At 30.7% G+C, this 18,507-nt stretch overlaps 2 protein-coding genes across 2 annotated transcripts; both read left to right on the top strand.

Moving 5' to 3' along the window:
- Positions 1 to 450: 450 nt before the first annotated feature.
- Positions 451 to 13,677, top strand: LOC103866048 (transcription factor bHLH129). Its single transcript, XM_009143922.2, has 6 exons — positions 451 to 5,855; positions 7,371 to 7,678; positions 8,182 to 8,313; positions 8,434 to 8,499; positions 8,601 to 8,669; positions 9,312 to 13,677. The coding sequence occupies exons 1-6, from the start codon at positions 5,561 to 5,563 to the stop codon at positions 9,363 to 9,365; spliced, it is 924 nt and encodes a 307-aa protein (XP_009142170.1). The 5' UTR covers positions 451 to 5,560; the 3' UTR covers positions 9,366 to 13,677.
- Positions 13,678 to 14,141: 464 nt separating this feature from the next.
- Positions 14,142 to 18,350, top strand: LOC103866047. Its single transcript, XM_009143921.2, has 7 exons — positions 14,142 to 15,183; positions 15,549 to 15,635; positions 15,733 to 15,912; positions 16,180 to 16,347; positions 16,449 to 16,502; positions 17,576 to 17,719; positions 17,819 to 18,350. The coding sequence occupies exons 1-7, from the start codon at positions 15,115 to 15,117 to the stop codon at positions 18,260 to 18,262; spliced, it is 1,146 nt and encodes a 381-aa protein (XP_009142169.1). The 5' UTR covers positions 14,142 to 15,114; the 3' UTR covers positions 18,263 to 18,350.
- Positions 18,351 to 18,507: the final 157 nt, after the last annotated feature.

Below are 18,507 nucleotides of genomic sequence, written 5' to 3' on the forward strand. Positions count from 1 at the left end.
CAAAATATCATAAAATTACTCATATATGATATTTTCTTAACAAAAACAATATACATCTAAACAATAACATTTCTAAAAAAAACATAAATATATTATCATTAAGTAATTATCATTTGACTGTTTATCATATTTAATATAGACCATATTTTATATATTTCAGTAACTGATTTTAAAATTAAATAGTATAGCCCAAATCTTTTTAAATTATCAAATTAAATTTTTATATAAAACAAAATAAATAATATTTTATTGGTTGTAACATTTTATGTTGATATTTTTGTAAAAATAAAAACATTAAACTGAAATACAATATATTAAATAAAATAATATTTTAAAATATAACAAAAATAATTTAATTTATTCACATAAAAACAATAAAAATTTCTAAATAAAGAAGCTAATAATTTTTTTTATTAATTCATATAAAACTAATGTTTAAAATTAAACTATTAATATTGATGTTGCATTTTAAATAAATAAACAAAAATACTTCATTAATATATGATATGTACAATATCATCAAACAAATTTCAACAAATATAAATTTTCAAAATAGAAATTATATACATAAAATTGATATTAGATATATATCTTTATAACATATTTTATATTTTAAATATTAATTTAAAAATATAAATATATCTACACAGATCTACGGATTAATATCTTGTTCATTAAATTAAATGAGATAACCACATAGGAGAATCCAAAGTAAAACACGAAAGCGCCATGACGTTATTCACGATGTATGGTTATGTGCAAATTATTACTGTGATTTTAAAATGTTTATCTTTAGACGTGTTTAACTTATATTATGATCTCAAGTAGTTATACGTATATTTTGTTCAAAATGTACGTATACGTATAACACGAATTCATAGATAAAACGTATTAAGAATTAATGGCACACATGATGAGGTTGACTATTATGTATTTTTGTGAATCATGTAATTTTTTATTTTATTTTATCGTCGTCACAAAAGGACGAAGAGATTAGCGATGATAAGATATTTATAAGCAGTTACAAGCAAATTAAAGAAAATAATCCCGTTGATAGTTTTTTTTTTTTTTTTTAATCTACTCTTTCTCATTATATAACTTTTCCAAAATATTTTTACATCACAAAAAAACGTAATGAAAGGTAAAGAAAGAGCATAAGAAGAAAAAATGATGATTTAAAATGATAGAAAGAACATAAGAGAAGATGCCTTCAATGATTTTAGAGAAAAAGAGCTATGGCTGGAAGTATTGGAACCAAATGATAGTTGAATCAACGTAATGAATTTTTAAAGTAAGCGCCTACAAAGAGAGTATTTATTGTGTTACGTGTGCAACTATTTTACATATAATCAATACATCCAAGTCCTTGATTTTTTTTCCAACATGATTTGCACTTGTTCCATTTGATTTGAATTAATCTAATAAATATTTAAATAAAATGGGTCCTAATATCTGTAAATTTAAGAAAAATATCACTCATCTGCTTACGAGTCTCGTGTTACTTGAAAGCTTACCCTTCAACTAATACGAGAAAATAAATTGATAAAAAGTAGGAGAATGACAGATTAACAGTGCTTAATTAGGTTTTTAATATCCAATTAACAAAACGATATAGCATCTTACAGTTGTCAGAAAGTTGAGGAAAACGTGAACTACCAAAAATAAATTAATCCAGATTCGTTTGACATCGTAACCTGACATTCTCACTTCTCACAGTGCTATTGAATTTTACTATTTGATTTTTTTTTATCAAATTACTATTTGAATTCATTATTGACTATTTTGACTACATATATAGCTTCAATTGCTCCAGTCATACCACAATGTTCACATATCACATTCATACTAATTTTCGTATCAACTACCAAAATCTAAAATTTAAGGGAATCAGTTAAAAGATATCAGTTAAGTAGTAGTATAGGCATGAGCGGATATCCGAAAAAAATCTCACTATTTGTGATCCGATTCGTCTTATACAAATGTTTAAGTTTTTGATCTGCTTCGATTCGTAAGATTTTAAGTATTCGTAAATTTAAATATTTGTGACTATTTCAATTACTCGCGGATTATCCGCTCCGTTTCGTAAATGATTAGAATAAAAATTAATAATTATTACATAATAAAAAGTCCAAAATAATATAAAATAATAATATAAAAATACAAAATAAAAATATTTTTTACTTTTAAAAAATTTAATAACTAAAAACTTAATTTAATAAAAAATTTATAAATTTTACATAAAATATAATAATTATATAATTTGTATATATAATTTTTTAAATATATGTACGGATCAGATATCTGTTCCTAAACTTTTAGTATTTGTGATTTGTTTCATCTCTTACAAATATTGCATATCAGTATTTGTTTTTATTCGTAGAGTTACAGATATCCAGATTTTCTGGTTCGGATCGAAACGAATAACGAATCGAATCAAAATTTACTGTTATTTTGTCTAATCCTAGTATCAGTATGTATACAGTTTAGGCGATATGTCCTCCTTCATGGCTATGCACAAAAAGGCGTGAAAAAGAGCTTAGAAACGCCCTTTATAAAGCTAAAGTTAAACTAGCCGAGAATATTGTTTTAGACTTCTAGTACAACGCTATAGAAGCTTTATTCTCAGCTAAATCTCATTTACATGCGATTCTTTATCAATTAGTGCTTCGTACCTTTATACTATTTTTTTTTACACAACTATTTTAGTTATAAAACAATCAGAGACGGCTTAAGTAGAAGGAGTTCCATGTGCGCCCGGTGGGATTTATTTAATTTTAACGGCCGATCGACTAATTTGTGGTCTGATGGTTTTAGGCTCACACCATCCTTACACAAGGTCAAAGGTTCAAGGCTTGATCACAACACTTTATTTTTGTTGTTAATAAACTCTTAACTGGTCCCCAAAACAATATTTTGTTTTCATCCCTTTTTATATCTAGACTCGCTTTGAGAGAACAATATATTAAATATATATTTTCTAAGTAAATAACCTATCAGATAGTTTTTTTAAGAAAATAAGTGAAAAGTAAATTCAAAAACACTTTTTGTATTTTTTTTATATAGATTTTAGTTTCTTCCCACATTTAATACAGTGAGTTTAAATGTTTGAAAGATAAATTAAACAATTTTTTACATGTTTAAAAAAAAATTGTTCTGAAATGAATATTGTCAATTTTGTAATAGTTAAAAAGATATATGGTGAGACTTGATGTTAATTTGCTAGAGATATCATGGTAGACCAAAAGCCTAAAGATTAAATCTAAAGATATGTAATATGTAACTTTGTGAGGTAAACATTATAAAATCCTTAAAATATATTAACTTAGTTGATAAATTTACCATCGGAAAATGTCATGGTGAAGCCAAGGACATGACATGAGATTTGGTAGTGATCATTGGTATAATGATATCACATGTTTAGTCATCACAAACTTTTTCAATAACGGTATAAATACGAAAATTGCTCAGAACATAACCACATTTGGAATTTCATACTTAGAATTATCTAGTCGTCATGGAGTTGAAAGTGATTTGATCAAATAACCAATGACATCTCTTAATGGATACAAACACACCCATATATGTAGCTAAATATATGATTAGGTTAACCAACTTATATAAGAAATTAATATTAGTTAGCAAAAAAAACTTATATAAGAATATATAAGTTTATCTAAAATATTCAACACGGTTGGATCGGCTAGGTTGACATGCTCTTTGCGTCGGTAGTTACTTGACTGTGTTTTACCGTACCGTAACTAACTGTACCATCGGCGATAACATTTACATATAAACAAACTAGTTTTATTTATAACAGGCTAAACCAAAATAATTAACCTGGTCTAAAATAAAATTCCAAAACAGACAAAATAAAACCGAAAAGTATTTTAATTGAAATATAATTCGTTTATTTACTTTTGCAGATGAATTTTGGTAAATTGGTCATTTCCAAAGAAAACGAAACCAAAAAGAACTCTTAAGTTTATCAAGATTTATTAATCTGAATAAAGCTAATGAAAAGATAGAACTAAAACAGAAGCAAACTTCAATCCAAAGTTACCACTTCGATATGTTTGTATCTTTATTCCAAAAATATAAACAAAATGGAAGCAAACCTAAATCCAAAAGCTGTCATATTTTCTTTGCAGGTTTCACCAAAAAAGAAGTATCAGAAAATTGGACAACATGACCAACTAACTATGTGTCTATATATAGAATTGGTATATTTTCTTGTTTATAAGCAAAAGAGACACATGCTTAACTATATGGACGTGTGGTGTCTATGACACGAGGTCTAGAGTTACATTTTTGTGTCTTATTGTGCATCGAACTTATACGAAAAAATAAACTAAATTTTAATATTTCACCGTTCTAATCAACGAAATTAAAATTTAAAATTCTCAACTAACCTATTAAAAATGCGCATTGGTGACACAAATTTTCAAATTAATTAACCTTAAAAAAATCACCGTACTTAATTCAAAACTAGTTGTTACAAATGCCATCAAAATTAATATTGATAATACTTAATAAACACATATGTTAAATATATTTGAACATGAAATGAGAATGTATATTTTATCTGAATCAACCAACTCTGTAGACCTAATAGCATCCAACCCAAGAAGAATCGGTCTATCATTCTCCCTAATGATTTGGACTGATCCGGCCCGTTTAAATACGATAATGTTTGATATTGTATAGTAGTAACAATCTTGGGCTTCGTGTTGTTCGTTTTAAACTTTTTCGAGTAACCCAACAATTGCGTATGTGAACCGAAGATAATTTATGCTCAACTATCATGATCGACTATGAAATTTTAAATTCATAAAAAAATTATTTCGAAATTAAAAAAAAAATCATCATATCCCACGATCTCATTAGTTTATTTTGTTTTTGATACCATCAAGAACATTAATCTTTTAAAGAAATTACTCTAGATAAAGTTAAATCTTCTTCATTACCATGTACCAAATATATTAAAAAGCTAAAAATCTCTAACCGAATCTTCCAAATTTCATCATATATTCATATCCCACGATCTCATTAGTTTATTTTGTTTTTCATACCATCAAGAACATTAATCTTTATAGAAATTACTCTATATAAAGTTAAATCTTCTTCATTACCATGTACCAAATATATTAAAAAGGCTAAAATCTCCAACCAACCATTTTCCACAACTTCCACAAATGAAAAATATGAAAAACTTTGATTAACTAAAATTTAAAGAGCGTCAAAAATCTCCAACTGTCAACCACGTGAGGTGCACATGCGTTGACGACCGTGAGTAGAAGACTCTCTTCGTCAAGCGGACAAGCACTTACAGCACATGCACACACACAAGCCTCCTTTCTAATTTGGTCCCCTTTCACTAATTTAATTCATTTCAACTTTACGATCCCTAACTACATTTAGTAACTCTCTTACATTATTTTATCAACCAATGAACTAGTCATAACCTCTCTTTCTCTTTCTTTCTTAAAGACTCTCCTCAAGATTTTCCCCTAACTATCATATTAACTTTTATAGGGTTTATCTTTTCAGGCAAAAACAAATTATGTACCGTCGTTCCTCCTCCAAGTCAACCGCTCCAGACGGCGGCGACGCCGAAAACAATCCATATGATGAAACTTCAGGTGGTTTCTCCTCCCTCGGTTCTCAAACTCACCATAATCTTCCACCTCCGCCGCGCCAGCAGCACAATCCCAACGTCGTTGGGTTCGGTCATCACTTGTCAGGCGAACCATCTACCATCGGACATTCCGGCGCTTCTTCCTCTTCCTCTTCTTTGTTCCGACACAGAAGCTCTCCGGCTGGATTCTATGACCAACTTCTTCCCACTGAACCCAACGGTAACTTTTGCGTTTCTTACATTTTCCACCACAATTTTTTGATGTATAGTCGACGGTATGCAAATTAAAATACACTCTTACAGATAGGCATACCATACGATTATAATTAGTATTATTTGGTTAAGTTAATCAATGTTTTGAATTTTATCTTGTTTCATTGAGAATATTTATAATCATATTTAAAATTTTATACTAAATTGTCATTTTTATTTACCTGTACCAATTAGAATCGGTAAAATATCAATTTTAACTAAATTGATCATTAATTATATTTAGTATTGCAGCAAATGTTTCAAAATATGTGAAAATTATGAAACGTACGATTTAAATAAACTTTATTGCATTTGATTAAACGAGATGATAACTAAATTGGTCTAACACGTAATTGTGACTTCCTGGAATCCAAACCATGTAACATTGCATTGATTGCGATTTGCGATGACTTTAATTTGTCTATTTGTTTCCCTCCACATATAAAAGGGATGCGGCTTTTGTTTTTCTAATTAATTAACAATTATAATTAATAACAACTTAACTGAAAATCGAAATCACAATAGCTACCAAATATCTACCTGTAGATTTTGTTTTGTTTGGTTTTGATATGGTTAATCAATCTATTGATTTTATAAACCTCTCTTTCATTTATGTTTGGAGAAACCATGGTTGATATGGTTTGCATACATATACTGAAACTACATGTTTACAAACATACGTATAAATACATTTACATGCTAAGATCAAATAATACATTTACATCCATGAACATGTATTTTCAGGAGAGACAAGTTGTATAATTTAATTATGTAACTTAATGCAAATAGCGTGTATTATAATTTATAAAAACATGCACTTGCCAAAAGTATATGTTAAAAAACGAATCATTGGAAAAGTATAGTCCACTTGGCAATATTTAATCCATCCCACTTGCTCTTTCTCTTCTGACAAAGCAGCCATAAGGCCCACCTTGCTGACATGGCTTCAGCGTAATCACTAATTTGATTTTGGGATACACCTACTTGTTATTATAAGAAATGGATTTATTTTATTTTTATTTTATAAGAATAATAAATGATAGATTTACTACTATATTGTTCGTTACAACTTACAAGTAATAATTTACAGAATTTATTTGCGCAATTTGATCTTCTGTTCATTGCATCCGTTCGGTTTATTTTGCACTGTAATACATGTGCGAGCCCCAAAAAAGTTTACCCCTCTTGCATTATTATATAGGATAAATGATAATAATAGTTTAGAATTCGAATAGTGAATATTTCTAAGATTCTTTTCATGAATCTTTATTCTCTGTCAAATTGGCGATAAATAAAATCTAAGTAGAGACAAAGGAAGGGGTCCTCGAATCTCGAACTCGGCCCATTCTCTTCTATTTTGTATACATATATACGTTTTAAAAATCATACTGGTTATTAAAATACTAAGATAGTTACAAGTTTAATAACCCTACATAGCATTACATCCCTTTCGATTTAAATTTGTTAATGGAAGAGGGAACAGGTTTTTCCCTAGGGCAGCCAAACGGAGGATACGGCGGAGGAAGAGGAGAAGAGCGAGGGCTATCTAGGTTGAAGTCGGAGCAGAGATTCTCAGGCGGGAGTAGTAGTAATTATCAAGAACATAACTCTCTACCTAGAATCTCGGAGGTACACGCGGCTGCGGCGGCTATAAACAGTGCCACGTCGACGAGTATGAGTTTTGGAAATGATAGTAACATTTGGGACAGGTCGTCTTCTCAAATCAGTTTCACCATTGATGAACCTGGAAAACGGTCCAAGACCACCGACTTTTTCACCTTAGAAACTCAGGTATTTCTATATTTTTGTGGTTGTTATATATATGTACTTGTGTTGTATGAATCTTGAATACTTTAATTGTCTATGCAATAAAGTGTCATAATTCTTCGAATCTCTAATTAGGTAAAAGAGGGGAAATTGCATATGTCCAAAGTTGTGTGATTTGTACTTTTTATTATTGTTTGTCTAAGTTTGGAGAACGTTTATGATTGATCTGTGTATGATTTACAAGTTGTATGTTAATAAATGATATTATACTGTGCTGAGTGGTTTTGTGTAATATATCTGATATGTAGTCTATAAATCGGATTTAAGTTCCATAAAGTTAATTAGCAAAGGGGATTTCAAGTTGAAATAAATGCCAATGAAAATGTATGTCACAAGTTCATGTATGTTGAGTGGTGTTGTCTAATACATATACATACTTTAGAGAAGGTACTAGTAGTGATTTATTAAATTTTCAAAAATGTTTATAAAGCTTTAAACTGATGTTTGGTATGGTTCTGATTCTTTAGTTTAGCATGCCACAAACGTCTCTGGAAATGGCAAGAATGGAGAGTCTGATGAACATCCCAGAGGGTTCGGTGCCCTGTAGGGTTAGGGCCAAGCGTGGATGTGCGACTCACCCGCGTAGTATAGCTGAAAGGGTTAGTTGTATTCTATTGATTTGATATTTGATGTTATTACATAAGTAATGATATTTTCATACAAGAGAATTATATGTGAAACCCAAAGAAAGCAAGAGTATGATCAAGTTTTCTGTATAGGATAGAAGAACGAGAATAAGCGGGAAGCTGAAGAAGCTACAAGAACTGGTGCCTAATATAGACAATGTGAGAGATAGGAATTATAATTTCTATGTAATTTAGGTCTAATTAAGGAGATTATATATTACACATATACCTAAAAGTAATGTTCTGACTTTTTTTTGAAGCAAACGAGCTATGCAGAAATGTTGGATTTGGCTGCTGAGCATATCAAAGGTCTTCAACACCAAGTAGAGGTGCGTCTTTCTATACACTCGATATATGACATTGTCTCAAACTGAAGTAAAGATTATCATATTAATTAATCCTTATAATGTATATGCATGTTGACAGAATGCTGCTTTTAATCATCTCAACCATATTTTGGTGTGTTGAAAAAACAATTATGGTAACATATATAGCAGCTATATTACAATTGATCAAATCATGAATCAACCTTTACTCAGGGGCTTAAAATATTTTCAACACAGCAAAATTTACATAACAACTGTAAATTTCGCGGTAATTAGTTTATGTTTTAATAAATGTTCTCATACATATCTTATCTATGCCCTATGTACGTTAAGAATCATAAATAGTCGCTCTATGTATACAATGATCACATAGAAACAGATAATTATATATATATCATCATACAAATGGTTATATAGGCAGTGCATGTTTGAGGTTAACCTTAGATTGTGTGGTGCAATGTAAATTCACATGTTATGGTCTTATTGAAGTAGTATATGAAAGAAATGCTCGAGTTGGACTTCTGTCCATAAAAGCCATACAATTGGAACATGAGATTTCAAAACATTTGCTTAGTATTTTTTTTTTTGCCAAATACGTTTTCTTAGTTAATGCTTTTATTTTCGTTGATTGTTTATCATGTGCAGTCACTAGAAAAGGGGATGGAGGGATGCACTTGTGGGGCGTGCAAGAAGCGATGATGAAAGAATGATATGTTTCTAAAGATGATCGAAGAAAGTATAGAAGAAAAAGAGACGAAGGAATCAATTCAAAGACAACAAACACAATAAAAAAGATTTTGATTATATAACTTAAGCATACTCATTATAAATTCAGAACCGGTTGCAAGTTGAGTTCTTATCTCTCTCGAATCTCAATATATTATTTTATAAGCCAATCAGGAGTACAATTGTCTAACACATCAATAATAGAGAAATTAAGACGAGGCAAATTCTGCCAACACTAGAACAAATTGGCTGGCCTGCCAAGCTTTAAAGTAGAAGGAAGGTTGAAGAAAGATTCTGTAGTTTTATACCTAGATAAAATACTTGTAAACAGATCGTCATCATTAAAGATAAAGATGAGAAGCTGGTGGAGAGTGCTATCGAACATATAGAATCACTATCCGAACGTATTTCAGAGTCTGGATAATTTTGTTAACTCTCGTATGTTTAGCTTTCAGGCCATCACAAGCATGAAATACAACTTGAAGGCATTCCAGGTAATGAATGCTTCGGTCTTGCCTTGTTGAACTTTGTATCCAGACTCTGTAAGGGGAGACACTGATGGCCTAGCTAGTCTCATGGTTCTTGGTGTATATATTTTTATCTTTTGTATGTCTCTAACTTGTTCTTCTTGTGTTATATACATCATAAATGATTCAAGGTGGCTACTTGAGATAGAGGCTTGAATTGAAGGAAAATTAAAATAGATATTTACATATAGATTATTGACAAATTTTAAATATTATATATAATTTTAAACAATCTTTCACAGTTGAAAAACAAATTCTCAAGTATCTTAATGTTTCAAATCTATTCAAATTTCAATTTTCTTTATATTTATTTGAACAATAAATAATTATTTTAGATTTTTAATCATCTTTTTCATAACCATTATATTAAATTATTCAAAATACTTGAAAATAATTATTATAAAAATCTTATCAAAACACCTATAACCTAAAGAAAAGTCGATATCTTCAAAATACACCTAAATTCCCATCAAATCTAAAAACTTATAAAATTTTCTAAACCTCTAATCCAATAAGTATTTTTATTGCAATAAAAATGCATATAGATTTCGTGAATTCTCTTTTCTTCTTATATTTACATTTTTTTTTCTCCCGATAACTATAAGTACATCCACGTGTACTTGTCCCGCAGTCGGCCTCCTTGACGTGTGGGTCGAGTCATCGTTTCACCGGTCTAGTGTTTGGACCGCCGGCCCGTGTAATGGTTTCGTTTGTAGTTTTTTGCTTGTGGGCCTTGGTCATTCGTTTATGTATTTGGGCTTTTGGCTGTGTACTCTGGGCTTGGCCTATTCTATTTATTAAAAATCAACCAGTTGGAAAAAAAAAACTATAAGTACATTTTACTTTTTTTTTTTTGTAACACTAAGTACATCTTCCTAAATCCTAAAGCCCACTAACCGAATTATTTCTTGCGTCCATGGGATCATCCTCAAGCACGGTAATCTTCTTCTCCTTAATTATGGCCTTCTTCTTACTTCCTCCGCTCCTGTTTCTTGTACAGATCTGAAGTAACTTTTGTTTGCTATATGTTCGAACTTAACTTTTTGTGTATTATGATTTGACTTTCAACAACAGCCACCAAGACCTTCTGTTGACAATCTCGTATACAATTGTCAAAGATTAGATATGTAAGTATAACACACCTTTAGTTACTATTGAAAGTTTTCCGTTTACCACTATTGTTATCCTCCAGAGAGGAGTTCTTCAAAGAAGTTGGCCAAGTTCTTAATGTTTTTTTTTACTAAATTGTAAATATCATATAAATGAAAAAAAATTTTACACAAGCAAGATTTTAAGTTTGACACATCTTGGCAAAAAGAAAGAACAAACAAGATGGATCAACAACATCCAATTCAATGGACACCATAAGCACTTATCCTAACCATAGAACCATAAATGAGCTGAAAAGCTTGTTCGATCTCCTAGAGGAAATAATATTCCGCATCTTCCTGTGGATGGCTCTGAAGACATTAGTAGCTGGCAGAGAAACATTGTTGTGGATCATATTATTTCTCTCTTTCCAAAGGTGAAAGACTACAGCTTGAAAAGCCAACTTCCTAAGCAGAAGATTCCTCCTTAGGACAAGGAGGAACCTTGTAGAACACGATGGCCGTTTCTGTGAATTTGCCTATGTTGAGTTTGCTTCGATCCAAGAAGCAGACAAGGTTAGACTACTTTTTTTTTGCTATTCCTCTGAAAGTTTAGAATTTCATACGAATAAATTTGCAATACCAAAAATAACATTATTTAATATCATAATTTCAAAAAGTTAAATTTATTTTAGTATTATTTTTAATTATTATTTTTAAATGTAAAACAATTTAAAAGTAGTATTGAAAACACACAACTTCTATTACTGTGAAACTAATAAAATCTAAAAAAAAAACTTTTGAGGGAGTATATGAGTTTATGAAAGCACATTTCATTTGACAAGTAAAGATTTCTGATTAAATTGTTTTCTACTTTTAAGGCGATGGCCTTTAACGGTTGATCTTTGCTAGGTCGTGAGATTCGTCTTCAACTCCACAAAGCAGGCACACTTTGATGTTTTTTTCCAGTGTCTATGTTAGGATATTATATGTTGATAATCTCGTATGACTTTCAGCAATATCCATCACAAACCCCTCGTCTTGTTCGCGCTCCATCATAAATAATATATGTTGATAATCTCGTATACTATTGTAAAAGATCAAATTGGAAGTATAACACACCTTTTGTTATTATTTTTTTGTAAGTTTTCCATTGATCTTACTATTTAATTATCCTCTCCAGCGAGGACTTCTTCAAAGAAGCTGGCCAAGTTGTTAATGTTACAATGATTATGGGACGCGATGGCCAGACTGGCCAGTTCGATGAATTTGCCTACGTTGAGTTTTCTTCGATTGAAGAAGCAGACAAGGTTAGTTTCCTATATGAATTTTGATGAAAGCACATTTCATTTTACAATGTAAACTATAGTTTGCTGATTACATCTTTTTCTACTTTTTAAAAGGCCAAGTCCTTTCACGGCAGATATTTGCTCGGTCGTGAGGTTCATACCTGACTCCACTAAGCAGGTAAATAAATGTCTTTGTGGTTTCTTTGTTTAACGATACTCTTGTCTTGTTTGATACCTGATATTAACTCCTTTTTTCCTGTAGTGGCTCTCATGGTTACTTTTCAAACGGAGAATCAATCAAGAATAATTCATTAAGTGTTTTTCTTTTTCTTTCTATCTTCTTCTTGACTTATAAGTTCCAACTGTTTGTTCTTTTTAGAATAATTTTATTGGGGATTTTTTTTTTAAATCTAAGGGACAACATACACTTATCTGGAAAGCAAATTAATTTTAGGATACCCAAAAAGTTGATTGGGATCTACTATAGAAACAACACTAAAGTAGATCTTATAAAAGTTGATTAATAAGAAGCTAAGCTGTTCAGAAGCTGATGCTGGTTATTGTTGTTCATAGTCGAGATCCGGAGATCGGACGATCTCGCTCTTCTGGTCGTTTCTTTCAACGTTATTACCTATCAAAGGTCAAAGTTTTGGATTGCAAAACGGTTAGTTTAATATAGATTTGTTAAACCGTTAGAGTAACCAATAACCAAACCAAATTGGTCAAATTTACTTGACTTAACCGGATCCAATTGGTAGTAGTAAATGGCATTATGTTTTGTCACTAAACTTGCGAGACGATAAAATATTATACCATTTGATCTAATATTATGATGTGTTGTGATTCGTCATCTGAGCTAGTATTTAACAGAGATGCAAAATGATTGTCGACATTATGGTCCGATTGTTTGAGACTTGTATTTTGCTGTCAAGGTTTTTTAGTTTGAAATTTATAGTTTTACTGTTAAAATGTTGAATGTGGCTTTAGAAATACTAAAAATTACAGAATTGTAGTTTTAAGAAAAACAAACGACCTAAAATGGCAATCTTTGGGGGTGGATGCAGTAGTGGATGTTGGAGGAACATTCACATCATTAGTGTAGACAAAGATGAACATAACGTAGATGTAGTAGTGGATGTAATAGCAAAGATGAACATAATTGAGAGTGAAGTAGTTGAGGAGAAATGTGCAATCTTTGTTGTTATTGTTGTTTTGAGCTATGGCTATCGCGTAGTCTCTTTACAAGACCCACAACTATCTGAGACAACTTTTCCTCTTCTTTCCTACCTTTTTCCCATTTGTCCTTTAATTTACACTCTAGATTTATATTCTTCAAAAGAATATATATCTTCTCTATTAAAAGAGTTGTAATTACTTTTTATGAAAAAAAATTCTTCACAAATTGAATCTTATCACTGGGGAAGTTATATATTTCATAGGAATTATATTTTACATTAAAATAAAGCATATTTAAGCATTTTGTCTTGTTTGACGAAGTTAGCTCCTCTTGTATATCAATTCTAAATTATTTGGGTTTATTAGATATCTTTAGTTTATCAGTTATACCATGGACCAAATTAAATTTAGGACCTATTGTTAAAAAATGTCTATACAGTGAGAGTGAACCGAGTTTGAAATCTTCTAAATAATATTTGTTTAATCTAACTTTCTTTTGATAAGTATCTAGTTAATGTAGACATGTTTAATCGTATCGTAGACGAACTTAAATGTAAATATTTCTGCAAACAAAAAAGAATTACTTTACGTGGAGTAAACTAACTTGTGATTTTATGTGACTAATTATTTTCTAGTGGAGCCTATGTAGATGTTGAATTTTCTAACGTCTACAAAACATATAAGTATTGAAATATCATGAAATCGTATGTGGTTTATGGAGTGGATCAAGTTGAAGTTTTAGATTATTGTCTTTTACACTTTAGTTCATGTTGTAGACCAAATAGGGTATTTCTTAGTAGACAAGGCTTTTTTTTTTGTTAAAACATGGTTATTAATTATATGTATTGTTAAAACATGGTTATTAATTATATGTAAGGTAAAACACACAAAAAGTTAAAGAAAGAAATGTGAGGAAAAGATAATCTAAACACGAGTAAGCTATTCCCAAAACATTTTGTTTCCAAGGGAACGAGAGAGTTATCTATTTTAGTACTTTACAATAAAAAAGGAATAAGCCAGAGCAAATCAAGTGTGAAATTAAACAAGAACATTTTTATGAAGTTCGAAATCAAGCAATAAGGATAAATCGACATAAATGATGAGTCATGTATCCAGTTACTTTCTTCTTTTTTTGGTCATATATCATTGTCATTATATAGTGTGATGTTTGTAAGTTGCTCACATGGTTTTTAGAGTTTGCGGATGGAGCCGGTGTGCCTTCCACAGGTGCACGTGCCGCCATTGGTCATGCACTGGCTACGCCCCTGGCCTTCCATGAATATTACTTTTTAACTTTAGCCTAATTCATTGGATCCATTGTTTTCTAAACATTTGAAAAGAACTGATCTTTTGAAAAGAACGGATGTACATGGCCCATGTATAAATTCTCTACTTGAACGTCACACGGTTACCACTTACCAGAAACAGAAACCATTCTTGTTTGGTCGTTATAATGAACACATGCCTTCTTTGCATGGGATTCTTCTTTCGTCGACTCAAAAAAAAAACTCTTTAAAAACAGAAGAGAGCGAGAGTAATCAAAACATAAGAGACAATAGTTCACGCGAGATATCGAGAGAGAGAAAACGCTGACTTCCAGAGATCGCCTGTGAGAAAAGAAGATAGAGAGCGTGATTCTACAATGGATTTCCCGCAGATTCTTCGTTTCATCCTTGTTCTAGCCATCATCAAAGTTGCAGTTACTATTAAGGTTTCTACTTTACTTATATGGTTTTTGTTGCTGATCCAGTTCACTATTCTAAAAGTTTTGTCCTAAACTTCTTTGAAAAACAAAAAACAACCGAGTTTTAATGTTATATCAACTATTAAACTAGTAGAAATTAATTATCCGCTATTAAACTAGGATCATTTGTCCGTCATCATCGTATGTGCATGTGTTTCCAACCAAAAAAAAATACTCAAGAAATGAAAAATTGCAGCGTCAATTTTTTAAAATCTTTTTTCCTTTACCCCGTTTGAACACCGCATCCACATGTCCATATATCATACACTTAATTTTTGAACTAAAGTAATTATACTAATCTTTTATGTATTTGTGAAATTTATCTTCAACAGACTTCGGATGGAGATGATGTCGAATGTATGGATAAAATAAAGCAGCCAGCATTTGAAAGCACTTTACTAAAAAATCATAAAATTCAGGTTCGCTTGATTTTTTACATTTTTAATTTTGTACTTCCATGTTAATGTTATTTAAAATAAAATAATAATATTTTTGGCTTTTGAGAAAAAAAAACAGGAATGGCCGTCCGAAATTCCTCGGACAGTCGAAGCAGACAAGAAAAGCAAACTGGAAACTTGGGAAGCTCAAGTTAGTACTGTCAACTGTCCGGAAGGAACCGTACCAGTACGGAACTACAGTGTCAGTAAGACTGACCGGACAGGGCCTGATTTCACCAGTTACAATCGTGGACATGAGGTATATTATAAAACTATTCTAGATAGTTAGATTGATTAATATGCGCAACCGATTTTTCAGGTTCTCTTGGTTCTTGGTTTTCTAAAATTATTCAGTTATTTATTATTTTTGATATGCCTTAAATTTTCTTTTAATTAGAAAGCAAGTCAAACGCTGTTGAAATTAAAACTACGTACACTGAATTTTGTGTGTTTATTAGCTTTTTAATTTTGACATTGTCTTCAAGCAACCATCTAATTACGTATTATATGTGGTGTGGAATGATAGTATGCGATCATAAGTCAGAAAAGCCCACCAGAACTATACGGAGCAAAAGCCACGATTAACGTATGGGATCCGGCGATAGAGGGAAAGGAGATGTCTATATCTCAGATTTGGATTAGCTCGGGAAAATATAAGACTAATGACCTTAACACCCTAGAGGTTGGCTGGCAGGTTGGTTTAAATTTTTGATTGTGGATGTTTCCATAATTTTCATCAAATATATACGTACTATTATTAATAAACTAACATGGTTGCATTATTCAAATATTTAGGTTCTTCCGACGTTGTATGGCGATAACAAACCGAGGCTATTTATTTTTTGGACAGTAAGTTTCTTTATCAGTTTTATCGCATTTTATGTTATAGAACATTATTAATATTATTTAATATTTTGGTAATACAATAACTGTATTACTTTGAGCAAAGAGTACTGTGACAAATAAAAAATAAAGGAGTAATATTATAAGTTTATTGTGGATATTATACTATTTTTAGTTTCTATACTATACAAAAATATTATGCAATATATAAAAAACAATACTAGAGGACAATAAAGTGGATACAAATATCGTGAAATATGTTTTCAAAATTACATTAATTAATAATATCTCTTAATTTAAGTTATAATATACAAAATAAAATCTCTTGATTTAATTTTAAATATGTATATATATTTAAATATTTAAATTACATTTACAAAATTTGATTATATTTAATTTATTTACAGTACATTTTTCAAAAGTTAAGCAACAAATCAATATATTAAAATAAATGTAATTGGTTTTTTAAATTGATTATTACTCTCTCCTTGGCGTATTTTTACATTGTGAGTTGGAAAATTACTACAAGAATATCTATATATATACAAATATTAAAAGAAACTTTTAAAACATATGGAGTTAACAAAACTTAAATAAAAAGAATAATAAGATTTTCAAAATTAACACATACTTACAGACCCGGCCCTGAACAGAAATCAGAACAAGGGTTTAAGGCCTTGTAAAATTCTATTCCGGCCCGTGATATTTTGATTTCCATATTTTTGAAGGCCGAAAAATAATTAGACCTTTGGACCTTCAACTCTCAGGGCTAACTCTACATACTTTTCAAATTAATTTTGTTAGGACCCAAATTGCAAACAAAATTTGAATCTTCTACAAAATTTAAATCACATTTTAATGTTTAATCATTATTATATATTTGATTTAAAAATATTTACACTAAATAGAAAAAAAAACACTAAATAGAAAAAAAACAGTTGTTAATCTTTAACTGAGTTTTAAAGCATCCATACTACTGGTTTTGCTTGTATTAATGCATTAATTAAAACCATCTAGAATAACACGAACTTGAATTAGTTTATTATTTTTGTTGGTAACAATAATGTAACATTTTACAGAGTGATTCGTATAAGAACGGATGCTATAACCTAAGATGCTCTGGTTTTATACAAACTAGTAGCAGTATTGTCCTTGGTGGAGCTATTTCTCCCACTTCTTCTTTCGGAGGTAGTCAATACGAGATTACCATACTTGTATGGAAGGTCCGTTTCTTTTTCCCACTGCTTTACATATATATATGTTTCTTATTAAAATTCTATATGTTTCAATTCCTAAACATTTATATGTATTCGTTTTGATAGGATCGTATCTATGGGAATTGGTGGCTGAGTTTGGGACCCAGTAACTTATTGGTAGGTTACTGGCCGAAAGAACTTTTCACAACCTTAGCTGATTACGCAACCATCGCGGAATGGGGCGGTGAAATCTTAAACTTGCAAAATTTCAGCCGCCATACAAAGACTCAAATGGGGTCTGGCCACTTCCCCAAAGAAGGATTCGGCAAAAGCAGCTATTTCCGCAACCTCAAGTTCATAGATAACAACAATAGTCTGCAGCCGATCCAAAATATCAAGAAAATAGTAACAAACCCTGAATCCTACAACGTCAAGACTGAATATACCGATGAATGGAAGAGCCATTTCTTTTATGGAGGGCCTGGGTTTAGATCTACGCAGTCTCGAGCCGTTCCTTTGGCATTCAGTTCATGTTTTGTCATCTATTGCTTAGCACTTTTTATGGTTTAGTTGTTTCATGTTTTTATTTAACTTTGTGTTGTAAAAGTACTTTGTTTATAATGAAATATATCAATGGTGTAACTATGCTTATATTAACGCTTTAATTTGCATTTCACAACAACACGCTATGTTCAAAGCGACATACTCAATAAAATCATGACATCTACAGTTGACACTGTTTTGGTAAGGGGGTGGGGTGGGGTGCATATATAGTTGTTAATTTTCTATATATGTCAACTGTATTTGAGACTGCA

The sequence above is a fragment of the Brassica rapa genome, chromosome A04 (assembly GCF_000309985.2).
Source record: "Brassica rapa cultivar Chiifu-401-42 chromosome A04, CAAS_Brap_v3.01, whole genome shotgun sequence".
NCBI lineage: Eukaryota > Viridiplantae > Streptophyta > Magnoliopsida > Brassicales > Brassicaceae > Brassica > Brassica rapa.

What these genes read in the sequence shown, in the direction of transcription:
- LOC103866048 (XM_009143922.2), top strand. Translation starts at nt 5,561, where the DNA reads ATGTACCGTCGTTCCTCCTCCAAGTCAACCGCTCCAGACGGCGGCGAC. An exon ending in CGCGTAGTATAGCTGAAAGG is followed by an intron (nt 8,314 to 8,433) that starts GTTAGTTGTATT and finishes TTTTCTGTATAG; the next exon opens with GATAGAAGAACGAGAATAAG. An exon ending in TGGTGCCTAATATAGACAAT is followed by an intron (nt 8,500 to 8,600) that starts GTGAGAGATAGG and finishes TTTTTTTTGAAG; the next exon opens with CAAACGAGCTATGCAGAAAT.
- LOC103866047 (XM_009143921.2), top strand. Translation starts at nt 15,115, where the DNA reads ATGGATTTCCCGCAGATTCTTCGTTTCATCCTTGTTCTAGCCATCATC. An exon ending in TAAAAAATCATAAAATTCAG is followed by an intron (nt 15,636 to 15,732) that starts GTTCGCTTGATT and finishes AAAAAAAAACAG; the next exon opens with GAATGGCCGTCCGAAATTCC. An exon ending in GGCTATTTATTTTTTGGACA is followed by an intron (nt 16,503 to 17,575) that starts GTAAGTTTCTTT and finishes AACATTTTACAG; the next exon opens with AGTGATTCGTATAAGAACGG.